Consider the following 23,724-nt stretch of genomic DNA (forward strand, 5'->3'; position numbering starts at 1 on the left):
CAGGAGCACAAAAAAATGTAAATTCAACCGAAAATACTTAATTCATCCCACAAGGGTTAGGGTTCATCAAATGTTGTTTTCCAGGGTTGGAGTCAATCAATTCCATTTCTATTCAGTTAATTTCCATGAATTGACCCCAACCCTGTGGTTAACAGGGAATGCTGAGTGCTTTAAATGTTGCAGATATATACAGTGGGGTCCAAAATTATAATAATGACTGTCTAAAATTGCTCCGAAAATGTTATCAAATCAAATCAAGCTTTATTTATACAGCACATTTCAGACAGAATACAACACAATGTCCTTTACAGGAAAAAAAGACGAACTGAACAACTAAAAAGCTCCCAAAAGGAAGAGCAAAGCTAAAAATATGTGTTTTAAGATCTCTTTTAAATATGTCCACAGTTTCAGCCCCCCTCAGGTTCTCTGGCTGGGAGCATAATAACTAAAGGCTGGGGGCATAGTAACTAGAGGCTGGGGGCATAGTAACTAAAGGCTGGGGGCATAGTAACTAAAGGCTGGGGGCATAGTAACTAAAGGCTGGGGGCATAGTAACTAAAGGCTGGGGGAATAGTAACTAAAGGCTGGGGGCATAGTAACTAGAGGCTGGGGGCATAGTAACTAAAGACTGGGAGCATAGTAACTAAAGGCTGGGGGCATAGTAACTAAAGACTGGGGCCATAGCAACTAAAGACTGGGGGCATAGTAACTAAAGGCTGGGGGCATAGTAACTACAGGCTGGGGGCATAGTAACTAAAGGCTGGGGGCATAGTAACTAAAGACTGGGGACATAGTAACTAAAGGCTGGGAGCATAGTAACTAAAGACTGGGGCCATAGTAACTAAAGGCTGGGGGCATAGTAACTAAAGACTGGGGGCATAGTAACTAAAGGCTGGGGGCATAGTAACTAAAGGCTGGGGGCATAGTAACTAGAGGCTGGGGGCATAGTAACTAAAGGCTGGGGGCATAGTAACTAAAGGCTGGGGGCATAGTAACTAGAGGCTGGGGGCATAGTAACTAGAGACTGGGGGCATAGTAACTAGAGGCTGGGGGCATAGTAACTAAAAGCTGGGGGCATAGTAACTAGAGGCTGGGGGCATTGTAACTAGAGACTGGGGGCATAGTAACTAGAGGCTGGGGGCATTGTAACTAGAGGCTAGGGGCATAGTAACTAGAGGCTGGGAGCATAGTAACTAAAGTAACTAAACTGTTTTTTTTTAAGTAGGGGTCAAAATGATTGACACCCCTAAAAATACTTGCTATATAAATAAAGTAATCAAATGTTTAGTATTTGGTCCCATATTCCTAGCACTCAATGACTACATCAAGCTTGTGATGCCTCAAACGTGTTGAGAGAGGGTAGATCACATCTCCAAGACATGCTAACCTCCCCTGTTATTGGTAATGGTGAGAGGTTAGATCATACCTCCAAGACATGCTAACCTCCCCTGTTAATGGTAATGATGAGAGGTTAGATCGTATCTCCAAGACATGCTAACCTCCCCTGTTAATGGTAATGGTGAGAGGTTAGATCATACCTCCAAGACATGCTAACCTCCCCTGTTAATGGAAATGGTGAGAGGTTAGATCGTATCTCCAAGACATGCTAACCTCCCCTGTTAATGGTAATGGTGAGAGGGTAGATCATACCTCCAAGACATGCTAACCTCCCCTGTTATTGGTAATGGTGAGAGGTTAGATCATAGCTCCAAGACATGCTAACCTCCCCTGTTATTGGTAATGGTGAGAGGGTAGATCATACCTCCAAGACATGCTAACCTCCCCTGTTATTGGTAATGGTGAGGTTAGATCGTACCCCCAAGACATGCTAACCTCCCTTGTTACTGGTAATGTAGTAATTTTGTGGTAAAAATATGCGAGCAAATAGTAAACTTTTGATGACTTTGTATATAAGAATATTTAGGGCTGTCAATAATTTTGACCCCTAACCTTCTTGAGAAAAAAAACAAAAACAAACCAAAATCTCTTCCTCTGAGCGAAAGTATAAAATATTATAATTGTATAAAATATTATAATTGTATAAAATATTATAATTGTATAAAATATTATAATTGTATAAAATATTATAATTGTATAAAATATTATAATTGTATAAAATATTATAATTGTATAAAATATTATAATTGTATAAAATATGATAATTTCCCCTTTTTTGTTTTTGTTGTTGTTGATGCATTCAATAGAACTCCGTTTTTTTAATTATTTATTTTATACAGTCATCATTGTTAATCTTTATCAAGAGTGTCAATAAAAACGACTTATGTTGCTTTAACCACATCGCGACCAGGGTATCCAGCCAATCAGTGGTCACCACACCGAGTGTGTCAACAATCTGGGACACCACTGTAGCTAGTAGCTATTGTCTGTAAGTCTCCTGTACCTGTTAAGATGTTTGCAAATTCCCATAGTGAGCTTTTTCAGACGGGGAAAGTTGGGATTCCCATTCTGGGCTTGCTCAGCATCGAGACAGAGTGAGGTGTGGAAGTATTCCTGGATGGATTGTTGGTGCTCTTCCGGCAGGCTGGAAGACAATGAATTAGCAGTCAGTGTGATTAGTTTTGTTGATGCCTAACTAAAAGATTGGCAGCTGGGTAACACAATGCAACACGTCGTCAGTCCCACAATACTACTGAAGACACTCAATCAGCATTTTGCAGCTCATAGTAGAATGATAAGTGTCTCAGTGTATTAAATCAAATTTATTTATAAAGCCCTTCTTACATCAGCTGATATCTCAAAGTGCTGTACAGAAACCCAGCCTAAAACCCCAAAACAGCAAGCAATGCAGGTGTAGAAGCACAATGGCTAGGAAAAACTCCCTAGAAAGGCAGAAACCTATCAAGTCAAAAAAGCTGATCTAAGATACATTTTTGCCTGATCAATAATGAATAAGATTACATCGATAGGGTGGCACCTGATCTCAGATCAACACTCTGAGAAGATTTTGTGGTCCCAAATGAGCATACTTAGACATGTCCAACTGTTGCAGCCTCTGTAGGTATGTGTCTCTCAGGGAAGCACAGGCGAGCTCTGAAGTCTGTGACTCTCCCCCATGGGTCTCTTTACTGCCATTGGCTGACAGCCCACCTGGGCCTTTCCTGGGTGGTAGCTGAGGTGGGTATTTAGCTGGATCTGGAGACGAACAACCACGACAGTCAAACGGTTGGACATAATGAAAGTTATCAGTATCATACCCCTGTGTAGTACTTTAATTACTACTACTTAACTAACAGCACCTACAGTCACCTTTACTCCTGTTAACGTGTACATATATCTACCTCAATGATTCCAGTACTCCTGTTGATAATGTATATTCAGGGTTTCAAAACCTTTGACTGGTACTGAACAGTATATACATGTTAACAGGAGTACTGGAGTCATTGAGGTAGATACAGTGGGGCAAAAAAGTATTTAGTCAGCCAATTGCCAATTGTGCAAGTTCTCCCACTTTAAAAGATGAGAGAGGCCTGTAATTTTCATCATAGGCACACTTCAACTATGACAGACAAAATTAGAAAAAAAATCCAGAAAATCACATTGTAGGATTTTTAATGAATTTATTTGCAAATGATGGTGGAAAATAAGTATTTAAGAAAAAGGTTTTGACACCCTGACTCATTCAAGGGTTTTTCATAATTTTGACTACTTTCTAGATTGTAGAAAAATAGTGAAGACATCAAAACTATGAAATAATACATATGGAATCATGCAGTAACCCAAAAAGTGTTAACTTTTTATGGCTGCAGGGGCAGTATTGAGTAGCTTGGGTGAAAAGGTGCCCATTGTAAATGGCCTGCTCCTCAGTCTCAGTTGCTAATATATGCATATTATTATTACTATTGGATAGAAAACACTCTGAAGTTTCTAAAACTGTTTGAATTACGTATGTGTAACAGAACTCATATTGCAGGCAAAAACCTGAGAAATTCCACTTCCTGTTTGTATTTTTTCTGGGGGTGGCAGAATTTCAACCAAGCTCTCATTGAAATTACAGCGGGATATGGATGAGTTTTCACTTCCTACGCCTTCCACTAGATGTCAACAGTCAATAGAACTTTGTCTGATGACTCTAATGTGAAGGGGGGTCGAATGAGACAGGAAATAGTCACCACTGCCACGAGTTGACCACATTTCACTATGCGCGTTCACAGATGAAGGACCTGCGTTCCATCGCTCATCTGAAGTCATTCTAATTCTCCGGTTGGAACAAGATTGATGTAAACAACATTCTAAAGATTGATTCAGTACATCGTTTGACATGTTTCTACGGAACTTTTGGACATTTCGTCACGTTATAGTGGACGCGCTTTGTAACTTTGGAATTGTCTACCAAACGCGCTAACCAAAGTAGCTAATTGGACATAAATAACGGACATTTTCGAACAAATCAAGCATTTATTGTGGACCTGGGATTCCTAGCACTGCATTCTGAATAAGTTCATCAAAGGAAACAAAGGAAACATTTATCATGTATTTTCTGGTTTCTGTTGACTCCAATATGGCGGCTAATTTGGCTTCTGTTCTGAGCGCCCTCTCAGATTATTGCATGTGTTGTTTTTTTCCCGTAAACCTTTTTTGAAATCTGACACAGCGGTTGCATTAAGGAGAGGTATATCTATGATTCCATGTGTACAACTTGTATTATCATCTACATTTATGATGAGTATTTCTGTTGAAACTATGTGGCTATGCAAAATCACTTGATGTTTTTGGAACTAGTGAATCTAATAAACAGATGTTTTTATATAAATATGAACCTTATCAAACAAAACATGCATGTATTGTGTAACATGAAGTCCTATGAGTGTTATCTGATGAAGATAATTCAAGGTTAGTGATTCATTTTATCTTTATTTCAGCTTTTTGTGAATGCTATATTTTGCTGGAAAATGGCTGTGCTTATTGTGGTTTGGTGGAGACCTAACATAATCGTTTGTAGTGCTTTCGCTGAAAAGCCTATTTGAAAACGGACACTTTGGTGGGATTAACAACAAGATTACCTTTAAAATGATATCAGACACATGTACAGTGCCTTGCGAAAGTATTCGGCCCCCTTGAACTTTGTGACCTTTTGCCTCATTTCAGGCTTCAAACATAAAGATATAAAACTGTATTTTTTTGTGAAGAATCAACAACAAGTGGGACACAATCGTGAAGTGGAACGACATTTATTGGATATTTCAAACTTTTTTAACAAATCAAAAACTGAAAAATTGGGCGTGCAAAATTATTCAGCCCCTTTACTTTCAGTGCAGCAAACTCTCTCCAGAAGTTCAGTGAGGATCTCTGAATGATCCAATGTTGACCTAAATGACTAATGATGATAAATACAATCCACCTGTGTGTAATCAAGTCTCCGTATAAATGCACCTGCACTGTGATAGTCTCAGAGGTCCGTTAAAAGCGCAGAGAGCATCATGAAGAACAAGGAACACACCAGGCAGGTCCGAGATACTGTTGTGAAGAAGTTTAAAGCCGGATTTGGATACAAAAATATTTCCCAAGCTTTAAACATCCCAAGGAGCACTGTGCAAGCGATAATATTGAAATGGAAGGAGTATCAGACCACTGCAAATCTACCAAGACCTGGCCGTCCCTCTAAACTTTCAGCTCATACAAGGAGAAGACTGATCAGAGATGCAGCCAAGAGGCCCATGATCACTCTGGATGAACTGCAGAGATCTACAGCTGAGGTGGGAGACTCTGTCCATAGGACAACAATCAGTCGTATATTGCACAAATCTGGCCTTTATGGAAGAGTGGCAAGAAGAAAGCCATTTCTTAAAGATATCCATAAAAAGTGTCGTTTAAAGTTTGCCACAAGCCACCTGGGAGACACACCAAACATGTGGAAGAAGGTGCTCTGGTCAGATGAAACCAAAATTGAACTTTTTGGCAACAATGCAAAATGTTATGTTTGGCGTAAAAGCAACACAGCTGAACACACCATCCCCACTGTCAAACATGGTGGTGGCAGCATCATGGTTTGGGCCTGCTTTTCTTCAGCAGGGACAGGGAAGATGGTTAAAATTGATGGGAAGATGGATGGAGCCAAATACAGGACCATTCTGGAAGAAAACCTGATGGAGTCTGCAAAAGACCTGAGATTGGGACGGAGATTTGTCTTCCAACAAGACAATGATCCAAAACATAAAGCAACATCTACAATGGAATGTTTAAAAAATAAACATATCCAGGTGTTAGAATGGCCAAGTCAAAGTCCAGACCTGAATCCAATGGAGAATCTGTGGAAAGAACTGAAAACTGCTGTTCACAAATGCTCTCCATCCAACCTCACTGAGCTCGAGCTGTTTTGCAAGGAGGAATGGGAAAAAATGTCAGTCTCTCGATGTGCAAAACTGATAGAGACATACCCCAAGCGACTTACAGCTGTAATCGCAGCAAAAGGTGGCGCTACAAAGTATTAACTTAAGGGGGCTGAATAATTTGGAACTAAGACCCCACTCAACCAACTCTATAAGGCCACTCAACCAACTCTATAAGGCCATAAGCAAACAAGAAAATGCTCATCCAGAGGTGACACTCCTAGTGGCCGGGGATAATTAATGCAGGGAAACTTACATGTGTTTTACCTAATTTCTACCAGCATGTTACATGTGCAACCAGAGGAAACAAAACTCTAGACCACCTTTACTCCACACACAGAGATGTGTACAAAGTTCTCCGTCACCCTCTATTTGGCAAATGTGACCATAACTCTATCCTACTGATTCCTGCTGACAAGCAAAACTAAAGCAGGAAGTACCAGTGACTAGATCAATACGGAAGTGGTCAGATGACGCAGATGCTAAGTTACAGGACTGTTTTGCTAGCAAAGACTGGAATATGTTCTGGGATTCTTCTGATGGCATCGAGGAGTACACCACATCAGTCACTGGCTTTATCAATAAGTGCATCGATGACGTTGTCACCACAGTGACCGTACGTACATACTCCAACCAGAAGCCATGGATTACAGGCAACATCCGCATCGAGCTAAAGGGTAGAGCTGCTGCTTTCAAGGAGCGGGATTCTAACCCGGAAACTTATAAGAAATTCTGCTATTTGCACTGTATTTGTTATATATCTACCTCAATGACTCTGGTGCCCCACTTAACACGTAAATACACTATCTATAGTACAGTATGTGGACACTCCTTCAATTTAATGAATTTGGCTATTTCAACCACACCCATTGCTGACAGGTGTATAAAATCGAGAAGACACCCATGCAATTTCCAAAGACAAACATTGGCAGTAGAATGGCCTAACTGAAGAGCTCATTGACTTTCAACGTGGCACTGTCATAGGGTGCCACCTTTTCAACAAGTCAGTTCCTAAAATTTCTGCCCCTCTAGAGCTGCCCAGGTCAACTGTAAATGCTGTTATTGTGAGGTGGAAATGACTAGGAGCAACAATGGCTCAGCCGCGAAGTGGTAGGCCACACAAGCTCACAGAACATGACCGCCGAGTGCTGAAGCGCGCAGCACAAATCGTCTAGATGATTCTGTGCTTCCAACATTGTGGCAACAGTTTGGGGTAGGCCTTTTCCTGTTTCAGCATGGCAATGCCCCTGTGCACAAAGCGAGGTCCATACAGAAATGGTTTGTTGAGATTGATGTGGAAGAACTTGACTGGCCTGCACAGAGCCCTGACCTCAACCCCATCAAACACCTTTGGAAGGAATTGGAAAGCAGACTGCAAGCCAGGCCTAATTGCGCAACATCAGTGCCCGACCTCACTAATGCTCTTGTGGCTGAATGGAAGCAGTTCCCTCAGCAATGTTCGCACATCTAGTGGAAAGCGTTCTGTTGTTCTGTTATAATCCTCACCCGGCACAGCCAGAAGAGGACTGGCCACCCCTCAGAGCCTGGTTCCTCTCTAGGTTTCTTCCTAGGTTTTGGCCTTTCTAGGGAGTTTTTCCTAGACACCGTGCTTCTACACCTGCATTGCTTGCTGTTTGGGGTTTTAGGCTGGGTTTCTGCATAGCACTTTGTGACATCAGCTGATGTAAGGGCTTTATAAATACATTTGATTTGATTTAGTGTATCTACCTTAACTGTGTTGGATTGTATGTAATCTGATTATTTAAAAAACAAACTCAGTTACATTATCAGCTAAAAAATATCGTAATCAGATTACACAACTAGATGATTACTTCTTGGAGTACTTTTAAATTTAGAAAGTAACGTTTTCTTAATGACATTCAATTCAGCATCAGAAAAAAAAACGTGCAAGTTTAAGTTAAGCCAGTCTGACCACAAGTCAGAGATCACTATGATGACACGACAAATGCGTTCGATAGATCGTTTTGTCTTCTTCTATGTGAACCCACATTTATCTTACTGATTACAATTTTGGACAGGTATTAGAGGTTTCACGTTTTCAAGTTTCAAAGTATACCGAAGGAAATGCAAGCTATATACAGGCTCAGGGCCACACACATAATTACAGTGTGCAGGGTTACTGGAGTTATTGAGGTACAGTAGAAGTTGGCTATACAACATAAACAGATCTGGGACCAACAAGCTACCTTGGGTTAGGTCAGATCTGGGACCACCAAGCTACCTTGGGTTAGGTCAGATCTGGGACCACCAAGCTACCTTGGGTTGGGTCAGATCTGGGACCACCAAGCTAACTTGGGTTAGGTCAGATCTGGGACCACCAAGCTAACTTGGGTTAGGTCAGATCCAAGCTACCTTGGGTTAGGTCAGATCTGGGACCACCAAGCTAACTTGGGTTAGGTCAGATCCAAGCTACCTTGGGTTAGGTCAGATCTGGGACCACCAAGCGAACTTGGGTTAGGTCAGATCCAAGCTACCTTGGGTTAGGTCAGATCTGGGACCACCAAGCTAATTTGGGTTAGGTCAGATCCAAGCTACCTTGGGTTAGGTCAGATCTGGGACCACCAAGCTAACTTGGGTTAGGTCAGATCCAAGCTACCTTGGGTTAGGTCAGATCTGGGACCAACAAGCTAATTTGGGTTAGGTCAGATCCAAGCTACCTTGGGTTAGCTCAGCTGTAGCAAAACATAATACGAGAGAATGGCTAAATCACAAATGAAACCATACTCCCTACATAGTGCACTACCTTTGACCAGGTCCCATAGGGTACCCTTTGAAACACAGAAAGATAATAAGCAGGTTATTATCTGACCTGGCTCCTCCTCTGGCTCCTCCTCTTTCTGAACAGGGAACTGCAGGTGTGTAGCCAGACCCATGTTGGGACTGTAGTACGTCTCCACCAGGTCAGCCAGCACAGAGAAGAACCGGATAGGGACACCCTCAGAGGCCTGGAGACAGAGACAGAGAAACAACAAACACTGGTTAGTGGCACATACTACTGAGTCTAGAAATAACATCAGTCACAGGCTAGGAGTCTAGAGAGCACAACATCAGTCACAGGCTAGAACTCTAGAGAGCACAACATCAGCAAGACAATAACACTACAGAGCACCACATCAAGACAAGTACACTACAGAGCACAACAGGAAGACACAGGCTAGTAGCCTTTCTTCTTATGTCTCTACTTGGTGCTTAATTTATGGTGCTGGTATAGATATTTATGGTGCTGGTGTCATGACGTTGGCCTGGGGGTAGGTTTATGACAGTCATAAATACCTCTTCCCCCCCTTTTTCCTCTCTCTACCCTACTGATGTTACATTTGCAAAACCCTTGGTTAACATAGAGATTCTGGGAACATCAGAATGTGGGGGGAAATGAACTATATTCTGGTAATCCGACCAACTGAACATATGCGTTGGTACATAATGAATGTGATGTCAGTTCGGTTGTCATCTGAGACATTCTCATCAATGATAAGATGACAAACTACAGTGGAAAGTCTACACATTATAGTTATCGGATTCACATGGAATTGTTGTTCAATTTAAATGTTTGAATATGAAATGTTTCGTGATGGGATGAAATGTGATTTTAGCTTCTAAAATGTGAGATTTTGGTTTTCATTAGATAGGGCTCTGCTCAATCAGTGGCCCGCCCCTGTGAAGGGACATGGGCTATAAAACTTTTCAAACACGCCCTCCTCTCCCTTCCTATATAAGCCCTAGATGACAATATAACCTCCTGTTTCGAGGACGTGAGGACGACGGTCCGATGTCAGAATGGTTCAGATAATAACTACAGAATGAAGCCAACATCAGCGTGAGCTTTGGTTGCGAATGGTATGAACTTTGAACTCTTATTCACTACAGAAGTGATACCTCAGAGACGTTGAGTTAGCAACAGCCGCTGCAAATTAGGGTTAGGAAGGAACAGACAGAGTATCCCGTGTATCACACAACGACGTTACTACAACGTATCCAATTGACCACCCGAGACATTCTTCAAAAGGACTCGGTTGGGCAACACGGCCTTCCATCTACCACCAACCTACCGAAGCGCAGCTCAGAGTAAATATTTATTGCATTTTCCTTTTCCAAATGGGCGGTAATTGAGAATGCATAAGATATTGTATTTACGATAGCACAGCTTCGCCCTTTGTTCCTCAGTCTTCCCGCTCTTTCACTCAAACCCAGCCCCTTTTCTTTTGTGCAACAAGCTGCCTTATCTGTTCCGCCCGCTAGGGACGTTTTCCTTTATGACGTAATTTGTAATCAAGTTATGATTTAATTATGTGTATGTATAATTATGTGTGATTAGTTAGGCATTTAGTAAATAAATAATTAAACCCAATTTTGTATTGCTGATTCAATTTGTTAGCCAGGGTTTGTGCAGATAACTAAGAATTTCCAACTTTCAGATGAGACTGAATTAAGATGACGTTTAATATGGACTGTTATTGATGTGAAATATTACTATGTCTTTAAGAGTTTATTCGTAAGATAACAGCTCTATAAATATTATTTTGTGAAGCCCGACTCTCTAGTTAACTACATTTACATGATTAGCTCAATCAGGTAATATTAATTACGGAGAAATTGTTTTATAGAATAGCATGTCATATCACTTCATCCGGCATAGCCAAAGACAAGACACTGGTATAGATATTTCTGGTGCAGGTATAGATATTTCTGGTGCAGGTATAGATCTTTCTGGTGCTGGTATCGATATTTCTGGTGCTGGTATAGATATTTCTGGTGTAGGTATAAATATTTATGGTGCAGGTATAGATATTTCTGGTGCAGGTATATATATTTATGGTGCAGGTATGGATATTTCTGGTGCAGGTATGGATATTTCTGGTGCAGGTATGGATATTTATGGTGCAGGTATAGATATTTCTGGTGCTGGTATGGATATTTATGGTGCAGGTATAGATCTTTCTGGTGCTGGTATGGATATTTATGGTGCAAGTATAGATATTTCTGGTGCAGGTATAGATATTTCTGGTGCAGGTATAGATATTTATGGTGCAGGTATAGATCTTTCTGGTGCTGGTATAGATCTTTCTGGTGCAGTTATAGCTATTTATGGTGCAAGTATAGATATTTCTGGTTCAGGTATAGATATTTCTGGTGCAGGTATAGATATTTATGGTGCAGGTATAGATCTTTCTGGTGCTGGTATCGATATTTATGGTGCTGGTATAGATATTTCTGGTGTAGGTATAAATATTTATGGTGCAGGTATAGATATTTATGGTGCAGGTCTAGATATTTCTGGTGCTGGTATAGATATTTCTGGTGCAGGTCTAGATATTTATGGTGCAGGTATGGATATTTCTGGTGCTGGTATAGATATTTCTGGTGCAGGTCTAGATATTTCTGGTGCTGGTATAGATATTTCTGGTGCTGGTATAGATCTTTCTGGTGCTGGTATAGATATTTCTGGTGCAGGTCTAGATATTTCTGGTGCTGGTATAGACATTTCTGGTGCAGGTATATATATTTATGGTGCAGGTATAGATATTTCTGGTGCAGGTATAGATATTTATGGTGCAGGTATAGATCTTTCTGGTGCTGGTATCGATATTTATGGTGCTGGTATAGATATTTCTGGTGTAGGTATAAATATTTATGGTGCAGGTATAGATATTTATGGTGCAGGTCTAGATATTTCTGGTGCTGGTATAGATATTTCTGGTGCAGGTCTAGATATTTATGGTGCAGGTATGGATATTTCTGGTGCTGGTATAGATATTTCTGGTGCAGGTCTAGATATTTCTGGTGCTGGTATAGATATTTCTGGTGCTGGTATAGATCTTTCTGGTGCTGGTATAGATATTTCTGGTGCAGGTCTAGATATTTCTGGTGCTGGTATAGACATTTCTGGTGCAGGTATATATATTTATGGTGCAGGTATAGATATTTCTGGTGCTGGTATAGATATTTCTGGTGCAGGTATATATATTTATGGTGCAGGTCTAGATATTTCTGGTGCTGGTATAGATATTTCTGGTGCTGGTATAGATATATATGGTGCTGGTATAGATATTTATGGTGCATGTATAGATATTTATGGTGCAGGTATAGATCTTTCTGGTGCTGGTATAGATATTTATGGTGCAGGTATAGATCTTTCTGGTACTGGTATAGATCTTTCTGGTGCAGTTATAGCTATTTATGGTGCAGGTATAGATATTTCTGGTGCAGGTATAGATATTTCTGGTGCAGGTATAGATATTTATGGTGCAGGTATAGATATTTATGGTGCAGGTATAGATCTTTCTGGTGCTGGTATAGATATTTATGGTGCAGATATAGATCAGTGTAGCATCACAAGAGCAAGATCTTAGAGGGCTTTACTGTTTCCAGAGACTTTAGGTCATGTTGTTCTGAATGACAGGTTTTCCTTCTATCACGATCATACAGCTGACATACTGTTATACAGGACTTTGAACTGTTAGGCTACATTCCAAGGGCGTATTAACTACCAAGTCACCTGTTTTTTTTTTTTATAGCCCCTTTCACTGCCACTGTGTATGTTGTTTTTCTTTGTGAAGTTTCCGTTCTTTTCTGTTAAGCACCACGAGATGAGCCTTGTGGCTTGTCATACGCCCACGCTAGGGGATCATTTAAAACCTCCTGCAACTGAAAGAGGAAGAAGCTTTTGATCAGCATTAGCAGAGTAGCCTGTAGGAACTACAAGTACACTTCAACATTAGCAGAGTAGCCTGTTAGGAACTACAAGTACACTTCAACATCAGCAGAGTAGCCTGTTAGGAATTGCAGTACCCTTCTTAGGAATTGCAGTACCCTTCAGCATTAGCAGAGTAGCCTGTATGATCTACAGTACCCTTCATTTCTGTGTATAGGGCAAGTTAAAACTCAAGAACTTGTAAATCAGCATTGATGACTTTCATGCTTTCCAGCTACAATAGATAAATTAATAACTAATCTAATCTATCTAACTGTGTACTGTAGTATGGTCTCCAGGTTTGGAATATTCTGACTGCCACAGTAATAAGGGAATGTATAGTAATGTATTATAACCAAATGTATTTAAATCTCAGTCAAGGATGGAGCTACACCCGCTGTGCTGTACACACCTTTTATTGAATAGAGACTGTGGTGTACAGTCTGTTTATTGAATAGAGACTGTAGTGTACAGTCTGTTAATTGAATAGAGACTGTAGTGTACAGTCTGTTTATTGAATAGACTGTAGTGTACAGTCTGTTTATTGAATAGACTGTAGTGTACAGTCTGTTTATTGAATAGAGACTGTGTTGTACAGTCTGTTTATTGAATAGAGGACAGGAGCAGTGTACAGTCTGTTTATTGAATAGAGACTGTGGTGTACAGTCTGTTAATTGAGACTGTAGTGTACAGTCTGTTTATTGAATAGAGACTGTAGTGTACAGTCTGTTTATTGAATAGAGACTGTGGTGTACAGTCTATTAATTGAATAGAGACTGTGGTGTACAGTCTGTTTATTGAATAGAGACTGTAGTGTACAGTCTGTTTATTGAATAGAGGACAGGAGCAGTGTACAGTCTGTTTATTGAATAGAGACTGTACTGTACAGTCTGTTAATTGAATAGAGACTGTAGTGTACAGTCTGTTTATTGAATAGAGACTGTGGTGTACAGTCTGTTAATTGAATAGAGACTGTGGTGTACAGTCTGTTTATTGAATAGAGACTGTAGTGTACAGTCTGTTAATTGAATAGAGACTGTGTTGTACAGTCTGTTAATTGAATAGAGACTGTACTGTACAGTCTGTTAAGTGAATATGGACTGTACTGTACAGTCTGTTAATTGAATAGAGACTGTACTGTACAGTCTGTTAATTGAATAGAGACTGTAGTGTACAGTCTGTTTATTGAATAGAGGACAGGAGCAGTGTAACTCATTTACAGCCCAAGAACGTGACAGTTAATATCAAGTGTCTAGTTTTACAGAGCTCTCACATTTTAGCCCCTGACTTGAATTGGCCCAAACACTGTGCAAACAATACAAGTTGATTTTGTGCAATGCATAACCATAATAGGTTACACAATATTCACAGTAAAATGCTAAATTCCAGAACTTTCCCACCACATGTGGCCTGTCTTCATTTCTGAAGGCATTGAAAGCAAAAGCAGAAGTTGCCTGATGCATGAGAAATTGAGAAATGGCTCTTAAAATACCCCTTAACACCCAACACCTGGAAGTGGACTGCAACAATAAACAGTCTGTCATCATCAAGTGCTTTGAGAGTCTAGTCAAGAATCATATCACCTCCACCTTACCGGCCACCCTAGACCCACTTCAGTTTGCACACCGCCCCAACAGGTGCACATACGACGCAATCGTCATCACACTTCACACTGCCCTATCCCATCTGGACAAGAGGAATACCTATGTAAGAATGCTGTTCGTTTATTTAACCAGGTAGGCCAGTTGAGAACAAGTTCTCATTTACAACTGCAACCTGGCCAAGATAAAGCAAACCAGTTCGACACATACAACAACACAGAGTTACACATGGAATAAACAAACTGTACAGTGTCCCAGAACTTTTTGGAGTTTGTACTACAGGATGCAAATGTCTGTTTGAAAAAGCTATCCTTAGCTTTCCTAACTGCCTGTGTATATTTGTTCCTAACTTCCCTGAAAAGTTGCATATCACGGGGGCTATTTGATGCTAATGCAGAACGCCACAGGATGTTTTTGTGCTGGTGAAGAGCAGACAGCTCTGAAGTGAACCAAGGACTATATCTATTCCTAGTTAAAACCAATTGAATGGGGCATGCTTATTTGAGATGGTGAGGAAGGCACTTTTAAAGAATAACCAGGCATCCTCTACTGACGGGATGAGATCAATGTCATTCCAGGATACCCCGCAGAAGAAAGGCCTGCCCGCAGAAGTGTTTTAGAGAGTGTTTCACAGTGATGAGGAGTGGTCGTTTGGTCACAGACCCATTACGGATGCAGGTAATGAGGCAGTGATTGCTGAGATCTTGATTGAAAACAGCAGAGGTGTGTTTGGAGGGCGAGTTAGTTAGGATGATATCTATGAGGGTGCTCGTGTTTACGGATTTGGGGTTGTACCAGGTAGGTTCATTGATCATTTGTTTGAGATTGAGGGCATCAAGCTTAGATTGTAGGATGGCCGGGGTGTTAAGCATGTTCCAGTTTAGGTCACCTAGTAGCACGAGCTCAGAAGATAGATTGGGGGCAATCAATTCACATTCGCATGCGGCAACAGTGTTTCTGGAAAGGTGAATTTTCAGAAGTAGAAACTTGAATTGTTTGGGTACAGACCTGGATAGTAAGACAGAACTCTGCAGGCTATCTTTGCAGTAGATTGGAACACCGCCCTCTTTGGCAGTTCTATCTTGGCAGAAAATGTTATAGTTAGGGATGGAGATTTCAGGGTTTTTGGTGGGTTTCCTAAGCCAGGATTCAGACACGGCTAAGACATCCGGGTTCGCAGAGTGTGCTAAAGCAGTGAGTAAAAACAACTTAGGGAGTAGGCTTCTAATGTTAATATGCATGAAACCAAGGCTTTTACGGTTACAGAAGTCAACAAATGAGAGCACCTGGGGAGTGGGAGTGGAGCTAGGCACTGCAGGGTCAGGATTAAACTCTACATTACCAGAGGAACAGAGGAGAAGTAGGAAAAGGGTACGGCTAAAGGCTGTACGAACTGGCCGTCTAGCACGTTCGGAACAGAGAGTAAAAGGAGCAGGTTTCTGGGAACGATAGCATAGATTCAAGGCATAGTGTACAGACAAAGGCAAGGTAGGGTGTGAGTACATTGGAGGTAAACCTAGGCATTGAGTAATGATGAGAGAGATATAGTCTCTAGTAGAGGTCGACCGATTAATCGGAATGACTGATTAATTAGGGCTGATTTCAAGTTTTCAAAACAATCGGAAATTGGTATTTTTGTACACCGATTTGGCCCCAAACATTTTTTTACACCTTTTTAACTAGGCAAGTCAGTTAAGAACACATTCTTATTTTCAATGACGGCCTAGGAACGGTGGGTTAACTGCCTTGTTCAGAGGCAGAATGACAGATTTTTACCTTGTCAGCTCCGGGATTCAATCATGCAACCTTACAGTTAACTAGTCCAACACTCTAACCACCTGCCTCTCATTGCACTCCACGAGGAGCCTGCCTGTTACGCGAATGCAGTAAGAAGCCAAGGTAAGTTGCAAGCTTGCATTAAACTTATTTTATAAAAAACAATCAATCAATCGTAATCACTAGTTAACTACACATGGTTGATGATATTACTAGTTTATCTAGCGTGTCCTGCGTTGCCTATAATCAATGCGGTGCATATAATCGATGCAACGCAGGGGGATGATTTAACAAAAGCGCATTTGCAAGAAAAGCACAATCGTTGGACTGTACCTAACCATAAACATCAATGCCTTTCTTAAAACCAATACACAGAAGTATATATTTTTAAACCTGCATATTTAGCTAAAAGAAATCCAGGTTAGCAGGCAATAGTAACCAGGTGAAATTGTGTCACTTCTCTTGCGTTCATTGCATGCAGAGTCAGGGTATATGCAACAGTTTGGGCCGTGTAGCTCGTTGCGAACTAATTTGCCAGAATTACGTAAATATGACATACCATTGAAGGTTGTACAATGTAACAGGAATATGTAGACTTAGGGATGCCACCCGTTAGATAAATTACCGAACGGTTCCGTATTTCACTGAAAGAATAAACTTTTTGTTTTCGAAATGATAGTTTCCGGATTCGACCATATTAATGACCAAAGGCTCGTATTTCTGTGTGTTATTACGTTATAATTAAGTCTATGATTTGATATTTGATAGAGCAGTCTGACTGAGCGGTGGTAGGCAGCAGCAGGCTCGTAAGCATTCATTCAAACAGCACTTTTGTGCGTTTGCCAGCAGCTCTTCCCTGTGCTTCAAGCATTGCGCTGTTTATTATTTTCGTAAAATTCAAGCCTATCAATTCCCGAGATTAGGCAGGTGTAAGCGATGTGAAATGGCTAGCTAGTTAGCGGGGTGCGCGCTAATAGCGTTTCAAACGTCACTCGCTCTGAGACTTGGAGTAGTTGTTCCCCTTGCTCTGCATGGGTAACGCTGCTTCGAGGGTGGCTGTTGTCGATGTGTTCCTGGTTTGTGGTGAGGAGAGGGACGGAAGCTATACTGGTACACTGGCAATACTAAAGTGCCAATAAGAACATCCAATAGTCAAAGGTATATGAGATACAAATGGTATAGAGAGAGTCCATAAATACTATAACTACAACCAAAAACCTCATACCTTGGAATATTGAAGTCTCATGTTAAAAGGAACCACCAGCTTTCATATGTTCTCATGTTCTGAGCAAGGAACTTAAACGTTAGCTTTTTTACATGGCACATATTGCACTTTTACTTTCTTCTCCAACACTTTGTTTTTGCATTATTTAAACCAAATTGAACATGTTTCAACTATTTATTTAAGGATAAATGGATTTTTATTGATGTATTATATTAAGTTAAAATAAGTGTTCATTCAGTATTGTTCTAATTATCATTATTACAAAAAAACAAAAACAAATGGCCGATTAATCGGTATCGGCTTTTTTGGTCCTCCAGTAATCGGTATCGGCGCTGAAAAATCATAATCGGTCGACCTCTAATATACTGACTATATGATAAGGGTGACCATGAGATAATTATTACAAATACATTTTATTTTTATTTTTTACATTGGCCGATTAAATCGGTATCGGATTTTTTGGTCCTCCAATAATCGGAATCGGTATCGGAGTTGAAAAAAAATCATAATCGGTCGACCTCTAGTCTCTAGAGACGTTTAAACCAGGTGATGTCATCGCATATGTAGGAGGTGGAACAACGTTGGTTAAGGCATTTTGAGCAGGGCTAGAGGCTCTACAGTGAAATAAGACAGTAATCACTAACCAGGATAGTAATGGACGAGGCATATTGATATTAGAGAGAGGCATGCGTAGCCGAGTGAGCATATGGGTCCAGTGAGTGGTTGGGCTGGCTGGGGACACGGCGATTCAGACAGTTAGCAGGCCGATGCTAACAAGCTAGCAGTCAGTAGGCTGGGGCAGCAAGCTAGCAGTTAGCAGACCGGGGCAAGCAAGCTAGCAGTTAGCAGACTGGGGATAGCAAGCTAGCAGAAGGGCCTTTGGGGGATCTCGTGATGGAGGTAAGTCTGTTTTTGCCTCTTCGTGAGGTGACGTCGATAGACCAGTCGTGGATTAGTAGGGTTCCAAGTAGCTCTAGGTAGCTAGCAGGCCGCGGTTGGCAGAATTGACCTTCAGCGGACGTTGCGCCGAGGGGCCTGTTGGAATCCTCGGGCAGATTATGTCGGTATTCCAGTCGTAGAGGATCGGCGGGGTTCCGTGCCCCGTAACGGCAGTAGAAGGGGTCCGGATATTGAAGCCCAGGAGTGGGCTTCGGTGGTAGCCCAGGAGCCCTAGCCGGGCTAGCTTCAGGCTAATTGGTGCTTGCTCCGGGATGGAAACACTAGCTAGGAGTAGTCACCCGGGATTGCGGTTAGCTAGTTGTGAAGATCCAGATGAAAATGTTCTGAGTTTGCGGTAGGAATCCGGGGATAAGGAGAGAAAAAAATAGGTCCGTTATGCTCTGGTTTGAGTCACGTTGTACGAACTGGCGAGAGCTTTCAGAGCTAAAGGTTAGCTGATGACCGCTGGCAGTGGTTTGCTGACTGATAGCTGGTAGGTAGTTAGCTGACTTGCTTCAGTTGAGGGATTCCAGTTCGGGGTAGATATAAATATTTTAGAAAAAAAACAGATCCACGCCACATTGGGTGAAGCGGGTTGCAGGAGAAAATTTAGAAGTTGAGGTTTAGGAAAATATTATAAAAAGTAATGCGAAGAAAAATATATATAAAAAATATATATATACAAGGGACATGACAGGACAAAGACAAAGATGTCTGACTGCTACGCCATCTTGGATGGAGGCTGAAGAAATTTGGCTTGTCACCCAAAACCCTGACAAAATTTTACAGATGCTCAATCGAGAGCATCTTTTTCGGGCTGTATCACAGCCTGGTACGGCAACTGCACCGCCCTCAACCGCAAGGCTCTCACCGGGGGCAAACTACCTGCCCTGCAGGACACCTACACCACCCGATGTCACAGGAAGGCCAAAAAGATCATCAAGGACAACATCTACCCGAGCCACTGCCTACCACCCAGAAGGCAAGGTCAGTACAGGTGCATCAAAGCTGGGACAGAGAGACTGAAGAACAGCTTCTATCTCAAGGTCATCAGACTGATAAACAACCATCACTAACTCAGAGAGGCTGCTGCCTACATTGAGATCCAATCACTGGCCACTTTAATAAATGGATCATTAGTCACTTTAAGTAATGTCACATTAATAATGTTTACATATCTTACAAAACTCATATCATATGTATATACTGTATTTTATACCATCTATTGCATCTTGCCTATGTGGATCGGCCATCGCTCATCCATATACTTATATGTACATGTTCTCATTCACCCCTTTAGATTTGTGTGTATTAGGTAGTTGTTGGGGCACTGTTAGATTACTTCTTAGATATTACATGAAAATAATACCATTAAATGCTGTGTAGGGGGATCCACTCCCAAAACAGGGTGCAGATCCCTCACATTGCACTTGGTAAGAATATATATTGTGGAGCTGTCTGACTGACCTGGACAGAGAGTTTCCTCTCCTCATTGGGTAGGATCCTGTAGGTATACACACAGTTCTGGAACCTGGAAATAGGAAAGATGGGTTATCATAATACAGTTTACAGAGATGTCTTGATCTGGCGGTCTGGGTCTTGAGAAGCGGTCTGGGTTTTGAGAAGCAGTCTGGGTCTTGAGAAGCAGTCTGGGTCTTGAGAAGCAGTCTGGGTCTTGAGAAGCCGACTGGGTCTTGAGAAGCCGACTGGGTCTTGAGAAGTCGTCTGGGTCTTGAAAAGTGGTCTGGGTCTTGAGAAGCAGACTGGGTATTGAGAAGCCGTCTGGGTCTTGAGAAGCAGACTGGGTCTTGAGAAGCAGACTGGGTCTTGAGAAGCAGACTGGGTCTGGGTCTGAAGAGGTTGGGTCTGGGTTTCTGGTTTAAAGTAACTGACGTTTCACAGCAGCGTGTGACAGGTGCAGTAATGACAGACGGCATGCACTCAAACACACTTCCGTTGGTCTTTGTGTACAATGGAAAAGTGTACATGACCATTCTTTTATTTTGTTTAGCAATTATTCTAATAAAAGCTCAGAGCGACACAGAGATGTGTGGCGTGAGTTGTACAACGGAGTCCACCCAGCTTTACAGCACGACTGTATGTGCCGGTGAGTTGTTCGCTGCAGCCAGCAGGTGTACTTTTAAAATCTGCGTTACATATAGTCCCTGCTATAGATATATATATATATATATAACTGCATGCAACAACAACAGTATTCTAGACAGTTTCTCTGGTTAATCAAAGTCTTGAGCAAAACATTTTTTTAAATTCCCAACCGATGTACTTGTTGGCATGATTTATGTCATGATGTAAGGAAACAGAAAGTCAACGTCACATTGTTCTGCTATACATCCCAAACGCTGTCATTAGGCAGAGTTGCGCTCTACACTGCACTGCAGGAGAATATGTCCTAAATCCGAAATAATATACAAGTCGGTATTTGCCGGTTTCAGATTGAAATCGCTCCCCAAAAAATAAACAGTGCGATCAGCGTTGATCATTGTTTGGTCAGATTTAAAAAGTCGTATTTTAAAATCAGCTCTCCCTACTCCAAGCTACTTTGATCTGTGCATTGCAGAGTCAAGACTTCAAAATCATCTTCCTTCCTCAATTTAAACTTTGTACAGCAGCATTTGTAGCTCAGTAAATGTTTAGCTGTCAATTATTTCCTTGTTTGTCTCTCTCTCTCTGCATACGAAGAGGTATAAGGGACGAGTTCTCAACATAATCTTCCTTCCTCAATTTGATCTTTCCAACAGAATATTGGACTGTTAAACTGTCAGTTTATATATATATATATCTTTTTTTAAAGATATATGTATCTTCAAAAAGTAGTCAGAATGGACATTTTACTTACAGAACACAGAGGGCATAGGCACCCTGTATGGACTCACTGTCCCGGAGGAGGAAGCTCCCATCCTTAGCTGCTTTGGAGAGCAGATCCTCAGCCTTAGATCGGGTGATATTACCATGGTGCCATGGCTGGTACGACGTAGACATCCTGGTTCTTGAGAGTTCAGTTCTCTACTGAAAACACTCAGCTAGAGAGTTCAGTTCTCTACTGAAAACACTCAGCTACAGACAGAGTTCAGTTCTCTACTGAAAACACTCAGCTAGAGAGTTCAGTTCTCTACTGAAAACACTCAGCTACAGACATGATTCTCACAGTCTTCTCTCTTGCTCTCTCCCTTACTCTCTGTTTCTCTCTTACTCTCTATATCTCTCTCTCTCTCTTCCTGTTAGTGAGTCGAAAGCTGTAAAAAGGAAGCTGCTACAAACACAGCTGTGAACTTCCTCATTTGAGAAGTTAGAAAGAGAGAGGAGGGCCAGAGAGAGAGAGCTGAACCACTACCACCACACACACACACACACACACACACACACACACACACACACACGCACACGCACACAACTGCTGGTCACAGACCTTTGTCACACTGTTGTAATAGTTACCCAAGGCTAAAACTATATTTCCACCACTGTCATGTTGAACTGTCTGATAGAAAACATACATGTAGTGGCCTGTGTTTTAGCCTGTGAGAGGTTAGAATATACATGTTTCATCTGTTCTGGGATGCATCCCAAATGGCACCCTATGGGTCTAAAGTAGTGCACTATATAGGTAATAGGGTGCCATAGGGCTCTGATCTAAAGTAGTATAGTAGTATATAGTAGTATATAGTATATAGTCAATAGGGTTCCATTTGGAACTCACAATCCCTGGTCTGAAAAGGGAAGGAGTCATGAGAAGGTTCCATCTGTGTGGGTGTAGGGTATGTGGTTTTTGTTATCACATCTGACACATCTGTATCAGAGCTGTTAGCATTAGGCTAATGAAGAGGAAGATATGCTGCTTTGAATAGTTTCAGGAAACCCAATAAACCATCTGGTTAGGATTCTAGTACAGTGCAGGTTGGCTGGCAAATAGACTCAAGGTCTAAGTTCTAGGCCTAGCCACACTTACACTTACCTTACAGAGAGAGCCTACTGGTTACTACTGGTCACTACTGGTCACCACTGGTTCCTACTGGTCACCACTGGTTACCACTGGTCACTACAGGTTCCTACTGGTTCCTACTGGTCACCGCTGGTTCCTACTGGTCACTACTGGTCACTACTGGTTCCTACTGGTCACCACTGGTCACTACAGGTTCCTACTGGTCACCGCTGGTTCTTACTGGTCACTACTGGTCACTACTGGTTCCTACTGGTCACTACTGGTCACTACTGGTTCCTACTGGTCACTACTGGTCACTACTGGTTCCTACTGGTCACCACTGGTCACTACTGGTTCCTACTGGCCACCACTGGTCACTACCGGTTCTGCTGGTCACCACTGGTTCCTAATGGTCACTACTGGTTCCTACTGGTCACTACTGGTTCCTACTGGTTACTACTGGTCACTACTGGTTCCTACTGATCACTACTGGTTACTACAGGTCACTACAATTTCCTACTGGTCACAACTGGTTCCTACTGGTTACTACAGGTTACTACATACACATGCACCCACAGTCTGAGTCACATTACCTGAAAAGAGAACCCAGTCTGAGTCACTTAACCTGAAAAGAGAACCCAGTCTGAGTCACATGACCTGAAAAGAAAACCCACAGTCTGAGTCACATGACCTGAATAGAGAACCCACAGTCTGAGTCACATGACCTGAAAAGAGAACCCACAGTCTGAGTCACATAACCTGAAAAGAGAACCCAGTCTGAGTCACATGACCTGAAAAGAAACCCCACAGTCTGAGTCACATGACCTGAATAGAAAACCCGCAGTCTGAGTCACATGACCTGAACGGAGAACCCACAGTCTGAGTCACATGACCTGAAAGGAGAACCCGCAGTCTGAGTCACATGACCTGAAAGGAGAACCCGCAGTCTGATTCACATGACCTGAAAGGAGAACTCACAGTCTGAGTCACATGACCTGAAAGGAGAACCCACAGTCTGAGTCACATGACCTGAAAGGAGAACCCACAGTCTGAGTCACATGACCTACAAAATGAGGTGTTACTGAGCCCTGAAGGTTTCTATCCTGTCTGTGCATGAGTCTTAAATGTCACCCTATTTCCTACCTCATTTCCCCCTACCTCATTTTTCCCCCTACCTCATTTCCCCC

At 41.7% G+C, this 23,724-nt stretch overlaps 1 protein-coding gene across 3 annotated transcripts in view; it reads right to left on the reverse strand.

Annotated features, from left to right (window-relative positions):
* Nucleotides 1–21,924, reverse strand: part of inpp5d (inositol polyphosphate-5-phosphatase D) — a 52,649-nt gene extending 30,725 nt beyond the window's left edge. The window contains exons 1-6 of one of the 3 annotated variants that reach the window (XM_036981612.1): nt 21,751–21,922; nt 21,458–21,716; nt 20,068–20,131; nt 9,178–9,313; nt 2,988–3,153; nt 2,402–2,542 (exon numbers count right to left, since the gene is read on the reverse strand). In XM_036981612.1, coding sequence (XP_036837507.1) covers nt 2,402–2,542; nt 2,988–3,153; nt 9,178–9,313; nt 20,068–20,131; nt 21,458–21,600 — 650 coding nt within the window. In that variant the 5' untranslated portion in view covers nt 21,601–21,716; nt 21,751–21,922. Of the gene's footprint in view, nt 1–2,401; nt 2,543–2,987; nt 3,154–9,177; nt 9,314–20,067; nt 20,132–21,457 lie in introns of all 3 variants that reach the window. The other 2 variants (XR_005052360.1, XM_036981538.1) reach the window with 2 other exon arrangements.
* Nucleotides 21,925–23,724: the final 1,800 nt, after the last annotated feature.

This window comes from Oncorhynchus mykiss, chromosome 1 (assembly GCF_013265735.2).
Source record: "Oncorhynchus mykiss isolate Arlee chromosome 1, USDA_OmykA_1.1, whole genome shotgun sequence".
In the NCBI taxonomy this organism is placed as follows: Eukaryota; Metazoa; Chordata; class Actinopteri; order Salmoniformes; family Salmonidae; genus Oncorhynchus; species Oncorhynchus mykiss.